General features: G+C 41.0%; 1 protein-coding gene across 1 annotated transcript; it reads left to right on the top strand.

Annotated features, from left to right (window-relative positions):
- Positions 1-2,059: 2,059 nt before the first annotated feature.
- On the top strand, positions 2,060-18,936 carry LOC124111478 (EGF-like domain-containing protein 2). Its single transcript, XM_046471200.2, has 11 exons — positions 2,060-2,349; positions 2,702-2,767; positions 4,084-4,209; positions 4,805-4,924; positions 7,995-8,221; positions 9,173-9,321; positions 9,843-9,994; positions 10,948-11,032; positions 12,893-13,070; positions 15,263-15,371; positions 17,631-18,936. Exons 2-11 carry the CDS (start codon positions 2,722-2,724, stop codon positions 17,846-17,848), a joined length of 1,410 nt encoding a protein of 469 aa, XP_046327156.2. The 5' UTR covers positions 2,060-2,349; positions 2,702-2,721; the 3' UTR covers positions 17,849-18,936.
- The last annotated feature ends 3,579 nt before the right edge of the window (positions 18,937-22,515 follow it).

Genomic DNA, 22,515 nt, shown 5'->3' with positions numbered 1-22,515 from the left:
CAATTCTACATTTAAGTTTTAAAGTGCACCAGTTTGGAATGGTATCAAACACGCTTTAATATCTCTCAAACAGCTTCAGCAAATTGAAACCATGACTCATATCTTTCCAAATTAACATTACATATTTTATTGCGATGTCGTTGCCACAGCCCATGCAATATGTTGGAAGGTTTTATGACATCCACGTACTCATGCTTAACAAACCGCACCTGTTTCTGTTTGTCTGTTGTCTGTTTTTGTATAGAATTTGGTTGAACTTTATCTGTATTCCTATAAATAAATACGGGAAATGGGAAGTATATGTGCAGGCTGAACGTCATAGAACACAGTATGACAGCCATATCAACAAACAAAACAAAACTGTGAGATGAGGTGAGTGACTGAGTGAGTATGTTTTTACGCCGCTTTTAGCAATATTCCAGCAATATCACGGCGGGGGACACCAGAAATGGGCTTCACACATTGTACCCATGTCGGGAATCGAACCCGGGTCTTCGGCGTGACGAGCGAACGCTTTAACCACTAGGCTACCCGACCGCCCCTGAGATGAGTTGAAGAGAGGTTCATCTACATAGGGTCGGTGAAAACATGCACGTAATTAGGTCGCTGTCTTTTACGCCCTGATAATCGAGACTGGTTATTCTCTGGCATTGACGTGTTATACATAGATGTATATACATAGCTATAGAATACTATGGCACATTATAACTAAAACATGAACACATAATACCATTGGTCAATTGTAAAAAATGTTATATTTTGGATAACACTTTTTGGTAAAGTACAGATTCTAGTACTTTTGGGGGTTGAGTCCCGTCAGGGTTTCGAACCCACACTGCCACAGTGTGGCCAGCACACAAAATCAGCGATCTAACCCACTCGGCCACCGAGGCTTCCAACAATACTAACGGAAAAAAGTAACTGTACTTCGTATAAAGTAGTGTAGTGAGTGAGTTTGGTTTAACGCCGCTTTTAACAGTATTCCAGTTATATCACGGCGTGGCAGTTTAATGTCGAACCCACAATCATAGTTTTCTGGCGTGCCCAAGGGACGCAACTCTGCACAGCGAATCGCAGCGGCTTACACGACTGGGTCACCCTTGTCCCCTATAAAGTAGTGTAAATGTTATGTTATTGAAAATAACAACATAATACTTGGCCGGTATCCCCCTATTAGTTACACGTCCGCCGCCTTATCAATGTTTTATCATAACAGATGCATTGGCAATACCCATACCAGTTAACAGGTAGACACAGCGACACGCTCTAGAAGAGAGATGGAGATTCATCAGCCTCTAGCATGAATTGGTTCTGCTCCAGAGTGATGTTGTCCCAGAAATATAGTTATCATATTTAAAAAAATAACCCATTTGGAGCCCAGAACAATCCTTAATCTCAAAGAGTAACCAAGTTGTTTTTTATTGAACTTTATTTGAAGCACAGTTATATTTACTTTTCCCGCTAGTATATATGACAATATCGTTGAAAGTTACACCTGAGTTGTATATACAAGTAAGTACATATAGACGTATATGTTGTTTCCTCTACAATCATGTTCATTGTAGGGATTATACATATTATAATATTGCAGGCCTGGAAATCAGCTACTGAAATGAAGTGTAATATATGAAATCTTGGGAAGATCCCTTCAGTTAAATTTCGCTCGTCAACGTGACTAAATTTGATAAATTTTAAACGTATTTTATTTTCTGACATGATCATTGAACCGCATACACAAACACAGCGTGATATTGCTTGAATATTGCTCACCACGGTGTTAAAGTATACGGGATCACAACAGGGTGTTCGCCATGTCAGCAGTCCATATACGGTGTCACAACATGCATCATAATTTTAGTATGTGATTAACACATATATCGAAAGAGTTTATGTGTGCACCTATACATAATGTCTTTGAAGTAATAAACTTATGAATATTCTGTTTAGCCTTTATGAAAATATCTCAGGGTGTTATTTGTGACGAGCTGAATTAATGTTTAAGCTATAATATAACTTTCATGTTCGCACTTTCTTGCCCACAGAAATGTATCAGGTTTCTGGACATGCTGCCCATGTGAGTTGTGCTTATAACAAGCTTTCAATTCCCACTCGCTTTGATGATTGTGAATACCGCAGCAGGAATTCGACACTACAAAGAACTGAGCTTCGGTTATCTAAATTATTACTTTCAGGTTTACTTGCTCAATATTTTGAAGATATCGACCCAATCAGCGAAGGTAAATTGCACCAGAACGCTTACAAGCCGTGCCTCACTCAATAAAAACATCGGGGAGATGTGATGTAGGGGTATATGAAACGTGAGAGGGCAATGACCGGCTGTATGTTCAGGTAGGCAGGAATTCGTGTGGATGTTTTCAAATACATACTAAGTTGGTATTTCTGCTATCCAAAATGTCTTATTGTTGATATATATGCGATGTTTGATAATGCAAGGAAAGACCACTCGCATTTTTCGCATTCAATACACGCTCGCGTTAATATCAAGATTTACAGTAGATGTTATGACGCGAATGTGTCTTTGCGAGCTAGTTACCGCTAGAGTAACTAGCCTTTATCAAAGGGAGGCTACTCTAATGTGGTGTCATTTTCATGAATGTTACAATAAATGATATCTATTATGCAAAATGTTGGGTGAAATATTCAATTTCCAGGCGAAATTATATCTTTATTTTGCTTTCAGTGATTTTAAAGCTGTCCACAATGAGATCTATGGTTGTCTGGATACTGTTGCTTGCTCTGGGCCTAGGTAATGTAAATATTTAGAACCCGGTAACGGTAATACATGTATTGTGAGTGAGTGAGTGGGATAGTGGGGTAGTATGTGTTTACACCGGTTTTGACAATATTCCATACACATTTATGATATAACTGCATGTATTATGGGTGTTATCAAGTGACGTGTAATGTAAGCGTTATCAACTGACGTGTAAATGTTACCTTCTCACGTGACGTATAATATAAACGTTATCAAATGACGTGTAATACAGGTGTTATCAAGTGACGTGTAATATAACCTTCTCACATGACGTATGATATAAACGTTTTCAAGTGGTTTGTATTATTAGTGTTATCAAGTGACGTGTAATGTAAGCGTTGTCAAGTGACGTGCAATAATACCTTCTCATGTGACGTATAATATTAACATTATCAAGTGAAGTATAATATCAGTCCTATCAAGTGACGTGTAGTGTAGATGTTATCAACTGACGTGTAATATATCCTTCTCACGTGACGTATAATTAATATAAACGTTATCAAGTGACGCGTAATGTTAGTGTTATCAAGTGACATGTAATATAAGCGTTATCAAGTGATGTGTATTATAATCGTTATAAGTGAGTGAGTGAGTATGTTTTTACGCCGCTTTTAGCAATATTCCAGCAATATCACGGCGGGGGACACCAGAAATGGGCTTCACACATTGTACCCATGTCGGGAATCGAACCCGGGTCTTCGGCGTGACGAGCGAACGCTTTAACCACTAGGCTACCCGACCGCCTCCTATAATCGTTATAAAGTGACGTGTAATATAAGTGTTATCAAGTGACAGGTAATATAAGCGTTTTAAAGTGACGTGTGATATAACCTTCTGTGACGTGTAATGTAAGCATTATCAAGTGACGTGTAATATTAGTGTTATCAAGTGACGTGTAATGTAAGCGTTATAAAGTGACTTGTCATATAAGTGTTTTCAAGTGACTGGTAATATAAACGTTATAAAGTGATGTGTGATATAACCGTCTCACGTGACGTATAATATAAATTATTAGCGACACGGTTTCTGCAAATTTCTGCAAGATTCACGTATATAGTAACAATTGCCTATCATCCACATGCTTCCCGTACAGTCCTGATTCAGAAGACTACATTTCATGTAAATATGTGAATGCTTTTTAAAGGATGTATACTTTTAAACACCAAAACGCCTTCTTCATTGATGTTTAGATAGCATCACATGCATTTGTATCTAATTGTCTGTTTACTTAAGCCTGATATTTGATCATGTTTTTATCATAATACACCTTTTGGAGAAATGACGACTTACTGTCAATATCATTTTAGTGGAGGCAACCTTCGACTGTCGGCGGATGTCTCAAGCCTGTGTCAATGGGGTATGCACCCTTGGTCAGCCAGTGTGCGATTGCCAGTCGAGTGGGTTCGAGGGATATGATTGTGCCCTGGAATCAAGTAAGTATAACTGTTTCATGGTTCTACTCAGTCAATATCTGGAGATGATAAGTGTGTGATAATACGCGTATGTGTGCATATGCGTGAGAGGCTGAAGAATAATTTCTTTAGACCCACAACAAGTAGTTTACAATTAATTCTCAATTGTCAAATAAACAAAGCATTTTTTCCCCCTTTTGGTCCAGTATATTTTCTTGGACCATTAATTCTAGTATATTTCAACTCATGGAGATATAAATCATCACCAAATACAGGATGAATTATGACGTTGTTCATGAATTTCAGAAAACGTGGAAATTGTTGGAAACTGTTTCTGAAAAGGTTTGGAAACTGTCATACTTTACAAGAGTATATATTTGGAAACGTGTTGAAAACGTTTGGAAAGTATGTACACGTTTGCTAAACTATTGTCGTTTCCAAGCTTGGAAACTATGCATTTACTCCAGTGAATGAATTAATCAATAAAATAATTAACGATGCATAGTATTATATTTTCGTTTTTCTTATTTGCGAATATGCTATGATTTTGCATATGTATTTAACTGCATGAATACCATATGTCGATGCATTTCGTGTTTATGTTCCTGAACTCTAGGCTCTAAAACTACCTGCAGCAGCTGCACCGAGGGCCAGGGCACCTGCTACACAGATGGGACGGCAGAGAAGTGCTACTGTGGCAGGGAGTACTATGGAGAGACATGCGATCGGAAGAGATGTAAGTTTAACACGTCCTGGCGACGGGGACACCGTCCAACAAAACACATTTACATGTAAACACCACCAAGAAATACGCTACTGATTAAGGTACATTAATATTCCACAGGCCATGTGTGTGTGTGTGTGTGTGTGTGTGTTTCTGTGTCTGTGTCTGTGACTGTGTGTGTCTATGCATGCATGTATGGTTTTGCGGCTGTAGCTGAACAAATATCAAATATCCATACAAAATCCCAATTCTATGGAAGACATTTCCAAATTTGACGCATCAATGACCAAAATGACGCCGGGCGCAATTCCCTATTTTGGCTTGTACCATATGCATGTTCCCGTGATTTTTAAAGTGAAAAGTTGATTTGCCTTAGCATGTGTTTATGATGGGTGCCACTGTGGGGCAGGATATACTAACCTTTTCGCGAACACCAGGTGTCATCACTATTTCATAGTGATTCATAAGCATAATTATGCATGTGATAAAACCTTAATCGTACAATGGACTCAATGACTGTGGAAAGGGCATTGTTGCTTTGGTTCCCTCCCATCAGTCAGACAGGCCATCTGTCATACACCTTGTTATTGCCAATCGTCATACAGTTGAGTAGGGGGGTAATTAGAGCACTCACCTTAAGCTGTAATGGTATGACCTAACACTCTGATTTAAGGTCTTTGTTACAACAATGTTAAATTCATAAAGGGTGAGTAGTTGTGAGCTGGGTATCTTGTGAGAAGAGGGTATTAAAATGATCAAAGTCACTGTAAGTTCTTTCACTAACAAATAATTAAGATGTTGTTTTAAAAAATACTTTGCCCTTTGATGTTAATAAATGTAATTCATGTAATCCTATGAAAGGAGACTGGAGATGTTTGAGAAACTGTTTAACAGTCTGATGAGATGTATTTTGTGATCACACACATATGTAAAAATACTGTATCAATTGCTTTACATCATTCACAATCATGGCTCTACGACTTGTAGAATAATTTACGTCAGCCCGCGGTACCCAGCAGGTTCTCTTTGAAGGATACTTGTTTAACAAGAATGCAACAAGACAGACAGCACAACACTGGCGTTGTGTAATTAAATCTTGCTCCGGCAAGTGCACTGCTGTTGGTGATTTTGTGAGGAATGTGTCAGAGCACAACCAACCCCAGAGAATTCAAACCGAGTTCGTTTTGTCAACAACATGAGGAAGAGAGCAAGAGAGGAAACAACTCCGATACAGCAGCTCTTCAACCAACAGATCGCTGAAGAAGATGATTACCAAGCCCAAGCCCTCCCTGCAGTGCCCTTTACCGCCACAGAAGGAAGACCATACCCGTCCGGCCCCAAACCAGAGCCTAAGTGGACCTAGATGATGCCTGGAGCCATACATTAGATGGGGCCCGCTTCCTCCTATTCAGCGATGGAGAAGAAAACAAGATCCTTGCCTTTGCCACAGATGAGCAGCTACAGATCTTACAAGGTGCTGAGACGATATACATGGATGCTACCTTTGCCCCCTGCCCTGCCCTTTGGGATCAAGTGTACATACTTCACGTCAGAAGTGGATCTGCCAGCTATCCTGTAGTTTATGCTTTGCTACCCGACCGCCAGATGACAACGTTCAGAAGAATGTTCAGCCGTTTGAAGACCCATGTTGCAGACATCCTGAACAGAGAACTTGCCCCCACTCGCCTGCAGACAGATTTTGAACAAGCAGCAATCCGTGCCATCAAGTTGGAGTTCCAAGACGCCTGGCTAGAAGCGATGCAGCTGACACCTGATCTACCCAGAGCTGAGACATTCAACGACTACCTGGTATTGATATGGGCAGATTATGATGCTCGCTTTCCGATTCTCCTATGGAATCACCATGACACCACTGGCCCGAGGACCAACAACAACCTGGAAGGCTTCCACAACAAGCTGAATAGAAGTCTTCACCAAACACCCCAACATCTACGGTCTGATAGAAGTCTTCCGAATGATTGAGAAAGCTAGCAAGGTGAAATTGGCGCAAATAAACCTCGGTGCACCTGAACCAAGTAGAAAGCGGGTCAACCGTGAGGTTGACAATAGACTCCAGAGACTGAAAGATCAACTGACCCAAGGAAGGAAAAGTCCAATCCAGTTCCTTGATGCTGCAGGTCACCTATTGAAGCTTGGATAGCCATTATCCGCCATTACGATGCTTTGAATGTTGAATTATGTTATTAATTCTTGTTAAACATGGTTCATATTTATAATTTTATGTTGAATAAACCATACTAATTTATTAATTACTTTTCTGCTTTACAATTTGTTTTCTTACAATCTGCAAATGTATTAGCACAGGATCATTCATAATTATAATCTTGGTGTTCCCTATAATTCAAACTTAAACATAAACACAGTTAATGATCTGTGTGGAACAGTCCATATTGATAGGTAGAAGGCAGGGGGTTAGTGGTCCAGTCATGCATATCCTATGTTGTTATAAGCTGTATGACAAATGGCCTGTATGACTGATGGGAGGATACCTTGTTTGACTTGTTTGATAGGCATTACTTAGAAGTTGGCGGATGACAAGATAGACATAATTTTATGGATAACAACTTCTTTAATACTGTAAAAAGCGACGTTTCGGTATAGATCCTTATACCGTTGTCAAGCAAGACTGAATGAGGGACATAGTGCAGAATGTATATAGCAAGTGGAGGATTAACAGTAGAGGATTAACAGTAACAACAAGGGCATACATGAGTGGGATAACATAGGTAGGTGTGACAACAAGGATGATGCTATCACAACACGATGGACAGAAAACACATAGCTAGAAGCCAATGGGGCATGAAGCCAATAAACAGGTGATTATTGTTTGATGAGTTCATAGTAGGCGGATGGGATGAAATAGCCTTGATCTCTGTTGATTGATGGGTTGTGGCGGCGAATGTGGACTGCTTCTGTTAGTTTTCTTTTGGTGAAATCATGGAGGTTGTTGGCGAGGATTTGGACGTTGTCCCAGTTGATGATGTGATTGGGACAGTTGATGATATGGTCCGAGATGGCTGATTTGCTGTCGGATTTGGTGGATACCGTTGCTTTTTTCCAGTTGATGTTTACTGCACCGAGAGTTTGATGGTCATTGGTATTAACCCTTACGGAACCTTCGCCGGCATTGCCTACATTGAGGGTATGAGGGGGACCCCAGCATGTGAATCGTTGGTGGTTCCAGTGAATGCATCTGACACTGACCAGCTGCCGGACACTTGGGATGAAGGGCGCTATATTGAGGTGCTCCATAACAGCAGTGAATGTGGTTCTGCCGTCCTCGTAGATGTAAGTAAATGGTCTTTTGATAAAATGATAAATGCTCTACAAAGATATAATTTGTATTACAACAGTGAACTGCCCATGACAATGTCTCAAAAAAAGTTATATTTGTCTTATGCGTTTGATGATATATTTAACTACGTTGTGTAGTGAATAGAGCGTCTTCGATCCCCTGGCCGCGTCATTCCAAAAGATGTTAAAAGATGGTACTTGTTGTTACCCTGCCTGGCGCTTGGCATTAACGGCATAAAACAAGGACTTGTCAGCTCGGAGTCAGCATACTGTGTCTGAGTGGGATATGTATTAAAATGCGGAATGAAATCTCAGTGGGCTAGTACTATGAAACCGGCATGAGCTTCGACCAGTACAGTCAGCTTCACACACAGACAGTCAATATGTAAGTGCAATAACGTTGAACGCGACGGTAAACCACATTGTTATCGCAATAACTCTATTGCGATAATAGTTAAAGGTTAAAGCAATGTTCATTGAATTCAGTAATACAAATTCTACGTTATCTATGTTAATGTTACTGTGACATTCGGTGGGTATGAATTCAGTGGGGACTCTTTAGAGGAGGTGGGACGGATGTGTTGTCGAACCTTGATCCGCCACTGGCGGTAGTATGTCTGATCACAACACGATCATTAAAGACAATACAATATTAAACTTATCAGCTATTTGCACATGGTATACTTGGGAGATTCCTGTTATTGGTAACTATACAAATAGCCCCATCCGTAATTTAAATAATGACATGGATTCTAAATCTTAATGTGTAATTTCTAATCCTGTATGTGTGTCTGAATTCACTGTGTGAAAAATACAGTTCATACTAGTGTCGACATTTCTGAGAACAAAAATTAATCAATATATGTCAATGCAATCACATTGTATTTTGTCAGCAATCGTTTTTTTGTTGTTGTTTTTTCCACACCTTCCCACTATTGGTAACAGCATGGCAATGGAACCCGGGAGTTTATTAGGACCGCTGTTGTCCGTTACGACACGGAGATGATCTTACACGTGGATGACCTCGTCACGGCCAGATGTGTCATGGAGGACAACGTGACTCTCACCGGAGCCATCACTCTCAGCACCGCTCAGTACGTGACAGGGTTTTGATGCTCCTTGAACAGTAGACGTATAGGGGACGTTGTCATAATATCAATCACTGGTTTATCTTGCCCTGACACTTATTTTTAGGGTGCCGTGTTAAAGCTCTAATATGGCAGCCCGAGGTTTGGTTTGGTTTGGTTTGTTGTTTAACGCCGCACTCAGCAACATTCCAACTATATGACGGCGGTCTGTAAATAATCGAGTCTTGACCAGACAATCCAGTGTTGACATCATGAGCATCGATCCACGCAATTGGGACACGATGACATGCATCATCCAAGTCAGCGAGCCTGACCACCCGATCCCGTTAGTCGCCTCTCACGACAAGCATAGTCGACTTTTACGGCAAGCATGGGTTAGTGAAGACCTATTCTACCCCGGATCTTCACATCGCAGCCCGAGGTGTAAAAGAACAAATAAAACATGTTATGTATTGACACTGCGGTTTACTGCTTCATTACAATTATGCTTAACCAAACAGTTAACATTTATTTTCTGTTTCAACCAGCGTCGGCCTAAATCCTGTCCCCATTTGGAACCCCCTTGGAGTCGCCAGATTGTATATACTATCGAATGATATGCCTATCACCAATTCACTTGCCAACGGGAAGCCTGTTCTTATTGGAGAGGAACTACGCTTTGTCATTGGACTCGAAGGAGGTTTGTAGTGAAACACTGTAATGAGTCGAATCACATGCCCACGGGATCACATGCCCTTGTGTCTTTAAGTGTGGATTGGATTTATGCTTATAACGGCCAAGGGGGCACGGGTGGCTCAGTCGCTGTGCAGAGTTGCGTCTCTTAGGTACGCCAGAAACCTATGACGGCGGGTTCGAATCTCGGTTCGCGCCGATTATATTTATAGGTCTGTCAGCACCATACCCGTTCTCGATGGTTTCACCAAAGTGGTTTACGTCTGAGACCTGCATCACTTCGGGCATTACTCCTACATTAAGCTGACACGCCGTGATATAACGGGAATACTGTTCAAAGCGGCGTTAAACCCAACTCACTCACTCATAACGGCAAAGTATCCCTTAACTGCTTAACCAAAATCGTTATTACATGATAGTTGCAAATGATAGTAAACTACATAGCAACACCAGTCTTATGTTTGACAGTGAATACTGGTATCACGGTGTTTTCAGTGTGTCCACGCGGAGCGATGTGCCTCTGTATCACCCACATCCCTGTGGATTCCGGATCGGATGGGTCACAGGTGCATCATTCTTTTTGTCAGCATATGCCATGACTAAACTGGTTGATCAGGCTCTGTGCCTCTGCTTTTGCCTCGATGACGTGGATAGTGTATGTGTGTTTTCAGGCGAATAATTGACCTGCCTTTGCATGTGTTTGTGATGGGTGCTAACGTAAGGCTCTGCATTTCGCGAACACCTTGTATCGTCACTATTTGATAGTGATTTTTTAACACATGGTTATGATGTAGTCGAAATTGTACAATGGTCTTCTGATTATGGAAAGGGTATTTGTTGCTTTTCTTAAATAGTTGGGTTGCCTTGCCTGCACTCAATTCATTTACTGGTATCCAACATATGACTGAAACATGCTGACTGCGGTATACAATTCACTCCCCAACCTGTTCTGTGTTCTAGTATATACGCACATGAGGATCGAGTACGGCGAGGCTACTGACAACAGGACGGGGACCAACAAAACACTCGTCTTCATCCGCAACGGGTATGAAGCAAAACATCAACTAATATAGCATGTTCTGATGTTAGATTGATAACATGAAGCATACAAATATTGTAAAATGACTCGGCCCAACTGTTACCACGTTCGCATTTGAAAATATGGCCGAGTGCAGAGACCATATAATAGATCTATTATATGGTCTCTGCCGAGTGGGTACCGCCTCCGTGGTCTAGTGGTAGAGCGTCCGCCCGGAGAGCGGAAGGTCCGGGGTTCGATCCCCGACCGCGTCATACCAAAAGACATTAAAAGATGGTACTTGTTGTTACCCTGTCTGGCGCTCGGCATTAAGGGGCTAAAACAAGGACTGGTCGGCTCGGAGTCAGTATACTGTGTCTGAGTGGGGTATTCATGTTAAACTGCGGCATGGTATCTCAGTGAGCTAGCACTATAAATCGGCATCAGTCCGGACTAGTACAAGCAGCCACACAAACACATACACGTACATGCACGTCGCTATATAAGTGCAATAATCTTGGACGCGACGTTAAACCCCATTTCACCTCACCTCACCTCTGCCGAGTGGGATGGGTGGCCAAGTGGCCAAAACCTCATAAGGTGCGTGGATTTTAATACCAGATTCGTCCTGATTCTGATTGCAACGGTTCTTGATTTGGTGGTTTGACCTTATTCCACGCATCTGGATGATGTTCCATGCTCTTCGTGATGTAACCATGAGACGCAACACTTCATGATTTTTTATGGATTTATTACTGAGACCCGTCATCGTTGGCCACGTAAAAAACTCTCAATTTTGCTAGGATTCAGGCAAGCATAACACATCGTCGCAAACATACACTTTCATTTGACAAGTTCAATGTGTAACGCAATCGTTTTCGCAAATCCAGCACATGACACCACATCGCATTCTTCAAATCAAAACATGTGCTCTCGCTCACTTCCGTTCAAAGGGACATAACTCGTCCTCGCATACCGCTAATAACAAATTACGCATTGCCATATCGTAATACTAAAATATACATCAACCATTAAATCTCCCAACATTACAATGATTCTAGGTTTCTCAGCACGACCCCCGTTCTCATGAGTTTCCTCCCAAATGGAGCTGACGCGCCTTAAATTAACGCTGTACGTAAATGGCGACTGTTCAAACTCACTGAGTCAACGAATTTATTGTCATCTAGGCTTAGTATGTCAAGAAGAGTATGGAAAATGTTTTAACTAAAAATAAGTTATTTGCACCTTATTCAACCAGCCCATTAATTGCTGTTTATAATACATATCTTGAACATATTGTCTCACAATAATGAATATTAAACTTTATTTAAACTCACGTTAACGGTTGGGGATGGATATCAATCGCGCATGCAAGTTGAGGTAGTGGTATCATTTCATGTTGAGGTAACTTTCCCTATATGTCGAGCAATATTCCAGCAGCTCCAGCCTTCAGTGTCTTCAATTTTACAACCGAGCATGCTCTTCCTGCGACGATTTCAAAGAGCGACATACGACTCTTGCTTCAACGTTGTTTGACCAATGTTACCATAAGGCCTCAGCAGAGCTTTCACAAAAAGTTTATGGTAGACATAAAGGACATTTCCAGTTTGACGCAGCAGTGACAAAAATTATGTAATAAAAATTTCCTCGTCTGACGTGTACCATATGTGCCCGTATTGAGGATGGACTCTTGACTTGCCTTTGCACGTGTTTGAGACGGGTCTCCCCCTGGTATCTTCAGTATTTGATAATGATCAAAAAACACAGGCTCTTGAAACAGTCAGAATCGTACAGTTGATTATACTTTCGGCAGGTATTTCTTGTGGTTATAGAAAGGGTTGCTTGTATTTATTAATCCTATTATGCAACATAGTTTCTGCGCTTCAGATGCATGACCCCTGAAGCAATGCCAGTGACCAAGGCGGCTCTCAAGCCTAACTCAGTTAACATCACAGACCACTCAGAACTCGTTCTCTACGCCTTCCGGTTTGAAGGTAGTGATGAGGTACTCTTCAGCTTCGACATCAAAGTCTGTGTGTTGGCAGATGCTGCTAGGTGTGCCCCTGTAAGTAGCCTTGGCTCTGATTTGTTTGTTTGTTTGTTTGCTTGTTTGTTGTTTAACGCCGCACTCAGCAATATTACAGCTATATGACGGCGGTCTGTAAATAATCGAGTCTGGACCAAACAATCCAGTGATTGATATCATGAACATCGATCCACGCATTGGAATACGATGACATGTATTAGCGAAGTCAGTGAGCCTGACCCCCTGTTGCATTTAGTCACATAGGTTTCTAGGGACCTCTATTATTACCCAGAATCCCTACGTGAACTCATGACTTTTGAATGGTGAAAGCTTGTCTGACCACCCGATCGCGTTAGTCGCCTCTTATGACAAACGTAGTCGCATTTTACGGCAAGCATGGGTTGCTGAAGACCTATTCTACCCCGGATCTTCATGGGTCCCTTGGCTCTGAACATGCTTAAGGCGACCAGGGCCCACTTGCACAAATCAATTTCAATTCGGTGATTAATTTAAAAGCATGTTAAAAAAATGCAGCCTATGTTGAAGTATACGAAGCTACGATCGCTTTGTGCAAGCGGACCAACTGTCCGGGACCTAATTTGTTTAGGTGGCGTATTTTTTTAATGTCGAAGAATCTTCCCGAAGCAAGTGAGTAAACTGACTTTAAAAGTCCAGTTTCCACCCTTGCCAAACTAGGCTGTAATTCCTGGCCTCGATCGTAGCGCCACCAGTGGCTATTACGAGTCATGTCCCTTCTGAGCCTCTCCTATGGACCAATCAGATTCCACCTCTCGTATCGCTTGCATTTGTATCAAACAAAATGGCGGCGCCAAGTCAAGACGATCTGATCGATAATCAAGTTCTACAGTGTTATAAAACGGGTCTTACATCACGAAATGCATCAAAATGCGTGAGCAAAGGATTAAAAACATGAAAAGATTTGAAAATTATTTGTTGACAACGAGTTGGCGATGTACGTCCTTTGCAAATCCTGCAATCGACCGAAAACTACACGACAGTTTACTGACCGGATTTCGATTTCTTTGCGCGATTTTGATTGGACTATGCATAGAATCGTTAGTCCAGCCAAAATGTAACTCCATAATACCAGCCTAGTTCGGCAAGGATGGAAACTGGACTTTTTTAGTCAGTTAACTTTCTTGCCTCGGGAAGTTGATGTTGATGATGCATATAAAAGATATAATCATGATTAAAACTATTTATCTCAGATATTCGTCATTTTGACCTCTTAAGCAACCCTTTGAGAGATTGCATCTATATCTTACCTTCTTGGTTAGCGTTTTTATTTAAACTTCATATATACTCATAAGCTGATATTGAAATGTTATAAGCCAACCGTTTCCTTCACCTAAACTATAAGCATGCTCTTAACATTTGTTGTTACGATGTTATAAGTCGTCCCTATATAATGACCTGCTCTATAAAGGACCGACTATTCGATTTTCAGGGGAGGGCCTGGAACTTTATCGCAAACATATATTGTTCAAGAAAAAGCTTGAAAAAATAATTTTGCTTCAAACTGTTGAAATAAAATTACATTATCTGCCACAAAAAAAGGTGTTTTTCAGTAAAAATATATTTAGGCTCATTATCTTATTAAAACAATAAAAAAAATTATCTGTTTTTGCAGATGTAGCTGAACAAAGGAATTTTAGTCTGCATACAAAATCCCAGCTCCCTGCGTTGGTGCAATGTTTTAAGTCGTCCCTATGCAGTAACCTTCTCTATAGAATGCCACGATCGCCCGTTGGTGCAATGTTTTAAGTCGTCCCTATGCAAGAGCTTTCTCTGTAGAATGCCACGATCGCCCGTTGGTGCAATGTCATAAGTCGTCCCTTTGCAGTGGCCTATAATATAACCATGCCACGATCGTCCGATGGTGAATGTTACAGGTTGTACTTGTGCAGAGAGCATCAATATAAGAATGCCACGATCGTCCGTTGGTGCAATGCTATAAGTTGTCCCTATGCAATGACCTTCTGTATAAGAATGACACGATCGTGAGTTGGTGCAATGTTAAAGTAGTCCCTATTCAATGACCTTCTATATAAGCATGCCATGTCAGCCCGTTGGTGCAACGCTGTTAGTCGACCCAATACAATGACCTTCTCTGTAACCATACCACGATCGTCCGTGCTAATGCTATAAGTCGTCCCTATGCAATGGCATTTGATATAAGCATGACATGATCGTCCGTTGCATTGTTATAGGCTACCTGTACAGGAGATGAGGTGGGTTACGGGCGAAGGAGACGAGATGCTGCAGCCACCACAACCCTAGAGCAGGTCATCAAGATTCGCGACACGGCCTCCACTGAAGGTGGGTCAACATTACCAATGTACCATTTCTCAGACACAGTGCTCGTGTATATACAGTAAACTACGGTTATAACGAACTCAAAGGGACTACTAATTTTAGTTCGTTATAACCGTAGTTCGTTATAAGCTTATATACAGCATAACTACAGCAAATGGTCGGTACTAAAAAAGTAAGTTCATTATATCCGTGAGTTCGTTATAAGCGTGTTCGTTATAACCGTAGTTTACTGTACAGCTATTGACGAGGGGACAGTTTATTTGATATTCTGGCATCGTATAATTTAGAAAATACTTTGTTCCACTAAATGCCTGAAAAAAACTCATTTCCCTCGGGTTTTACAAAACTAAATTGTACTTCTGGTTTACCTGAAATAATGTATTGTGAAAGAAACCTGAAAAAGAAAAGTATCTTGTCGGTCCTTGAATTTGACGCGTTAGTCAGGCTTTGTGTTTTGGTTGCTTGTCATGACGTCCAGTTTTTAGGGCCGTTCAGCAACGAGGGTGTCTGGTGTAGATTCAGTAGCCCTTCGTGATATAGCTGGGATATTGCCCAGTGTGGCGTAAAACAACCAATCTCTTATTTCCACTTGGACATTATCTGGGAATATGTGCCATTCAACGAATTAGCCTGTGGCCACCTGTCAATAACGTGTCTGGCCATTCAGGGAGTCTGAAGTGATACAGAGTCCGCCATTTTGTTCGACGGGACAATGTTATTGTTCTTGTATATAAAATAGTTTCTATATAGAGACCCTACTGCACATAGTGAGTGAGTATGGTTTTACGCCGCTTTAAGCAATATTCCAGCAATATCACAGCGGGGGACACCAGAAATGGGCTTCACACATTGAACCCATGTCGGGAATCGAACCCGGATCTTCGGCGTGACGAGCGAACGCTTTAACCACTAGGCTACCCGACCGATCCTGCTGTACATAGCTTTAAACAATCAAGCAAATGTAATCGATGGAAGAAAGATAACCTTAATGTGTGTTTGTTTGTTTGTTGTTTAACACCGCAATCGGTAATATTCCAGCTACATGACGGCGGTCTGTAAATAATCGAGTCTTGACTAGACAATCCAGTGATTGACATCATGAACATCGATCTACGCAATACGATTACGAGATACGATAACATGTTTCAACCAAGTCAGCGAGTCTGACAACGCAATCCCGTTTGTCGCCGTTAGTCGCTTGGGTTGCTGAAGACCTATTTTAAGCCAGAACTTCATAAGGGACATTTGCAGTTGGCATGAGATAGCATTTTATCTTGGCATTTGTACTTCTCATGAGACAAAATCTCCGAAAAGAAGCCCTAAATAGTTGGTTAAAACTCCGTTCCTCATTACAAAAGCGTTATAATGTGACGTAAAACTCCTCATCACGTTTCAAGAGTTTTGTCCCTTGGATGCCCAAATCCGGGTTTGAATCTTATATTCACCTCGATCATTAGCCTTGTCATATCAACACAATACGGGTGAACACAAAAGAAACAGGCGTCACTCTGCAAATCCAGAAACCGTGTCATCCGGACGAATTCTTAGAATGCCACCCAACGCTCATCACTTGAGCTTCTAAATAGGTGAGGTGAAATTGGGTTTAACATCGCGTCCAAGATTATTGCACTTATGTAGCGACGTGCAGGCACGTGTGTGTGTGTGGCTGCTTGTACTAGTCCGGAGTGATGCCGATTTATAGTTCTAGCACACTGAGATACCATGCCGCAGTTTAACATGAACACCCCACTCAGACACAGTATACTGACTCCGAGCCGACCTGTCCTTGTTTTAGCCCCTTAATGCCGAGCGCCAGACAGGGTAACAACAAGTACCATCTTTTAACGTCTTTTGGTATGACGCGGCCGGGCATCGAACCCCGGACCTTCCGCACTCCGGGCGGACGCTCTACCACTAGACCACGGAGGCGGTCGAGCTTCTAAATATCAAACGCGCCTTGATATTGCTGGAATAATGCTAAAAGCGGCGTGAAACCATACTCACTCACTCTAAATACCAAAACGTGGTTTACATTACCGTCAATGGCTTTTCTAGACGTTTATAATTTACAATTTATAACATTTAGACTGTTCAGAAAGAGAATTCCATTTTGGTCTTTTGGTCACGTGTTACTTCAGGCTTTCTAGTCTTTTGGTATCACTCGATGACTTCCTTTATAGGTTACTGAACTATCCCGATTAGCATGGTTTATCCGTATAGTGATTGGCTGCCATATGAGTAATGCCATTCGTTGTTTTGCAGACGACGACAGCGACCCGCCCGCCATTGAGACGGAGTGTAGACCATGGGAGATAACTCTAACCCTTATTGTAATGGCCGTGGCACTGTTCTTCCTCCTCTTCGTCTGTGTCGTCCTCATCGTCATCATTGTGATGTCGCGTCGGCGTCGTTGCAGAAGTGAATCCATGACCAACTTGACTGCTTCGTCAGTGACGACGGAGAAGCCGCCACTGCCATAGTTCTTTCTGGCAACATGTCGCTGTTGACGATGAAGGACTAATCACCAAAACTAACGAACTTTTCATAAGCTACGACATGTCTTTTTTGCTTTCATTTAATACATATATGTGTATTGGGGCTCGACACGTTATCAGTATTATATAATAACTTCGAGTAAATCAACTTGTAAATATTGTATTCAATTACTATTTATTTATACTATTGCAACCCTTAATACTGTTACAAATTATACTCTTTTTTACTGCAACAATAAATTCTGTTTCAAATTATACACTTTTTACTGCAACTATCAATACTGTTACAAATTATACTCTTTTTACTGCCGCTATCAATGCTGTAACAAACGATATTATTTTTAATCCTACTATCAATACTGTTACAAACGATACCCTTTTTACTGCGACTATCAATGCTGTTACAAACTATACTCTTTGTACTGCGACTATCAATACTGTTACAGATTATATTCTTTTTACTCAGACTATCAATACTGTTACAAACGATACTCGTTTTACTCCGACTATCAATACTGTTACAAACGATACTCTTTTTCCTGCCACCATCAATACTGTTACAAACGATACTCTTTGTACTGCGACTATCTAGCTGTTACAAACTATACTCTTTGTACTGCGACTATCAATACTGTTACAAATTATACTCTTTTTTACTGCAACTATCAACACTGTTACAAACGATACTCTTTTTTACTGCAACTACCACTACTGTTAATACCATAATCCTTTGGACTTTTACTATTAATACCATAAACCTTTGGACTTTGCTTTACGTTGTGACGATGTAGACTGTCCCGTGTACATATATAGGCAATAAGCTTTGCGTATAATTAATAACGGTCTGCTTGTAGAGCAAATATAAAACGTCAACGCCAGAGAATAACCATTCTCGATCATCTACCGAAACAGATTCCACCGGGCGCAAGAATGCAAAATAATGGTAAAAACCTCAGTAAGTGTTCGCTGAAAATCTGTGAAGACACCAGGTGTTCGCGAAAAATGAGGAATTTTTGTATCTATGATCGTCATGGAATATATGTGTATGCATGAAGTATGCAATAAATTGTTGAACTATATTGCTGTTGTTTAACTATATCGTTATTAATGGTATATTTTTGTATAAAGGCACGTACAAAAACATTGCAGTATCTAATTAACATGATAACAAGACAATTGAATACGGGTATTTATACATTCATTAACATTGTCTTTGATGCAATGGCGTCTAAATGAATAGACTGTCAGTTATTTAATTAAAAGAAATTATCAGTGAACAAATTATAATATTTTTAACAGTAACAGTGCACTAATAGTATGGCGGAAGGTGTCTTATTCTTGAATTGAGGTAAGCAGGGTACTCCAGGAGGAATTGATATTCAGTTTCGAAAACTTGCATACACACATACAGAGAGAGAGAGAGAGAGAGAGAGAGAGAGAGTATGTACAATCATTTTTCAGTATCCTCATGCTTACAAATGTATATGTGAAACTGGGACTACGTATGATTCGGTGAGATTATAAAGGCTCGTGGAACAGCATTACAGTTGGACCAGACCCGGGCTTAGTGGCAGTCCTATCAAGCTTGATTTTTATTATTATGTAGCTCTGTGACATGCGTGTCAGTTTATGAATACATTAAGGAAGGCCTAGGCCCGGGGAAAATGGCAACCCCAGACTTTGATTGATGTCTCTGACATAAAATACTCAAATTGTATGTATGATATAAAATACCAGTTCTGCAATCATAAAAACATCAGCACCAGAGCAGAGTCCATTGTCCGATTCCGAGTGCATCATGAGTATGTGTTTATGAATCACTATCAAATGGTAATGTGTTTGCGAAAAGGTGAGCGTATCCTGCCCCATCGGTAGCACCAGTCACAAACACATGCAAAGGCAAGGTTGCCGAAAGTAGAGTCAACTGCACGAGTCTGACTGTTCCAAAAGCCTATGTTTTTGGATCATTATCAAATACTGAAGATACTAGGTGAGCGGATCCTGCACCACCAGGGAAAACACGTCTCAAACACATGCAAAAGCAAGTCAACTGTTCACCTGAAAAAAACACGGGATCACATAGTACAAGTCAAAATATTGTCTCTTTAATCATAGCAACAATCACAACGCACGATCGTAGATTGGATGTGCAGCATAATATCCCATACACCGTGTCTGAGTATCAACAATGTGTGAGTGAGTTGGGTTTAACACCGCTTTTAACAGTATTCCAGTTAGATCACGGCGTATCAGCTTAATGTGATAGGAAAGCCCGGAGTTAACTGTTTCTAACAAGTTTCTCGATATTGTCCTGATCATTTGCGACCAAAGAAAGAAGTAGCAGGAAGTCATCTATAGATTCGATGACAGTTTAAACAAACTTTCACCCAAGACGAAATTTGAAAAATCTGATCTAACCTTATTCTTGATGCAAATTACAGACACATCCATATTGTCAAGCTTTGTCTAATATTACAAACAAGAAAAAACATTGTATGCGAATGGGGTATAAGTCACCAAGAGTTGCGTACCTTAGTCATGTCAGGATCCGATGTTCATAATTCAAAACCTGGATTGTGGGAACGTCCGCTAAAAAGCATCACTGTGAACTTCAAGCCTTTTCCACGGGTATTATGCTGACCCGCCGCGATAGCTGAAAAATCAAACATCTTTCTCACGTTCTTAACATGTTAATTGTTTGTTAAGATGACCTCATGCACGTCACCAGCAAGTCTACGATGTTTAAAATGCACAATGTCTCGTCGTCTAAGGCGCCGCGATTCGCTGTGCAGAGTTGCGTCTCTTGGGCACGCAGGAAACCTGATTGTGGGATCTAATCCCGGTTCGCCCGGATTAGGTTTCTAGGTTTGTCAGCACCATACCCGTGCTCGTTGGTTTCACCGAGATGGTAAACGTCTGAGACCTGCATCACTTCGGGCTTTCCTCCCATATTAAGCTGACACGACGCTATATAACTGGCATACTGTTAAAAGCGGCGTTAAACAAAATTTACTCACTCTAATTTAGATCTGAATGTATAAATGTGAACAAAATACACAGAAGGTAACACACAGACCAACCTACAATTTCGCTGATATAAAATTTATTGTCCATTTAAATATAAGTTTATTCTATTTAAATTTAATCTAAATATTCATGTGAAGATAAAGTTCACAGAAATCATATAAGGTTTCTGTTTGCTTAAATAACCTGCATGTTATTATTTAAATCTTTAAAGTGAAAATAAACCTTGTATTCCAATTTGACAACGCGTTATCATCACTGGAGAACTTCAAAGATACGTTATTTCATAGTTTATTGTACGTTTTATTCATATGATGCATACCTCAACAGGGCTGGGATAGCCATCGGAAACCAGAACATCTTGGGTGGGTGACAATTTGACCGTTTATGTTTTCCATTACAGTTCTTCTATGAATAATTATCGTAACAAGAAAGCTGCCTTCAAGCTAAATTTACATCTACAGCAGCGGGATGGTTATACATTATACAATACAATAGTAAGTTGAATGGTAATTTATTTTTACAATTACTATGCAGTTCTTAATTACCTTCTATGTAATTGCGTTTAACGTCCTATCACTTTACGTGTAAAGGTATGAATGTATATTTTATTGTAATTTTAGTAAGCAATAAATTGGATTTCAACCCATTCATACTTTTCCAATTTTCTTCTAACATACTGAATCTACTTATACAGTAAAATGTTTTGTTGACATTTATCCGACCATCCTGATGTACACTTGAGTGAGTGAGTATAGTTTTACGCCGCTTTTAGCAATATTCCAGCAATATCACGGCGGGGGAACACCACAAATCGGCTTCACACATTGTACCCATGTGGGGAATCGAACCCGGGTCTTCGGCGTGACGGGCGAACGCTTTAACCACTAGGCTACCCCACCGCCCCCTGATGTACCCTTGAAGGAAGGGTCAGTGATTTAATGTTTATACACGAGTGTCCATGCAAGGGGGTTTCATATCCATTCATCTTTCATTATACTTCCATAAGTGTCATAGGAGACATGTTGAAGACATGGCTTTTGCCACGATGGCGTGGATAGTGTATGTTTCTCGTGTTTTTCAGGTGAACAATTGACTTGCCTTTGCATGTGCTTGTGATGGATGACACCGGTATTACGGATAGTTATGCTCACCTTTCGCGAACATACAGCATTTTGCCCCACATTGTGTACGTGAATTGTACAATTTCGGTGGCGGTAGTGTCATGGTGTGTGTGTGTGTGTGTGTGTGTGTGTGTGTGTGTGTGTGTGTGTGTGTGTGTGTGTGCGTGCGTGCGTGCGTGCGTGCGTGCGTGCCTGCGTGCGTGCGTGCGTGTGTGTGTGTGTGTGTGCGTGTGTGTGTGGTGGGGGTGGTGGGGGGGGGGGGGGGGTGGGGGGGGGTGTGTGTGTGGGCATATATCCTACACGAGATCTGATTTGATTGTCGTTCAGGGAAATTTGACAGCAAATCGCTAAATGAATCAAATTCTTCAACCTCACCTTCTTCCAATCACTGACCGCCAGAGGGAGCCGTTTTAACAGGAGAACGCTCCAACGCACACAGCTCGTGTCACGATGGACTACCTTCATAATGCGAACATCAACGTCTTGCCCTGGCCGTCGGGATCT

This window comes from Haliotis rufescens, unplaced genomic scaffold (genome assembly GCF_023055435.1).
Source record: "Haliotis rufescens isolate VD_foot unplaced genomic scaffold, xgHalRufe1.0.p SCAF_21, whole genome shotgun sequence".
Taxonomy (NCBI): domain Eukaryota; kingdom Metazoa; phylum Mollusca; class Gastropoda; order Lepetellida; family Haliotidae; genus Haliotis; species Haliotis rufescens.
This window is presented reverse-complemented; position numbering and strand designations above follow the sequence as displayed.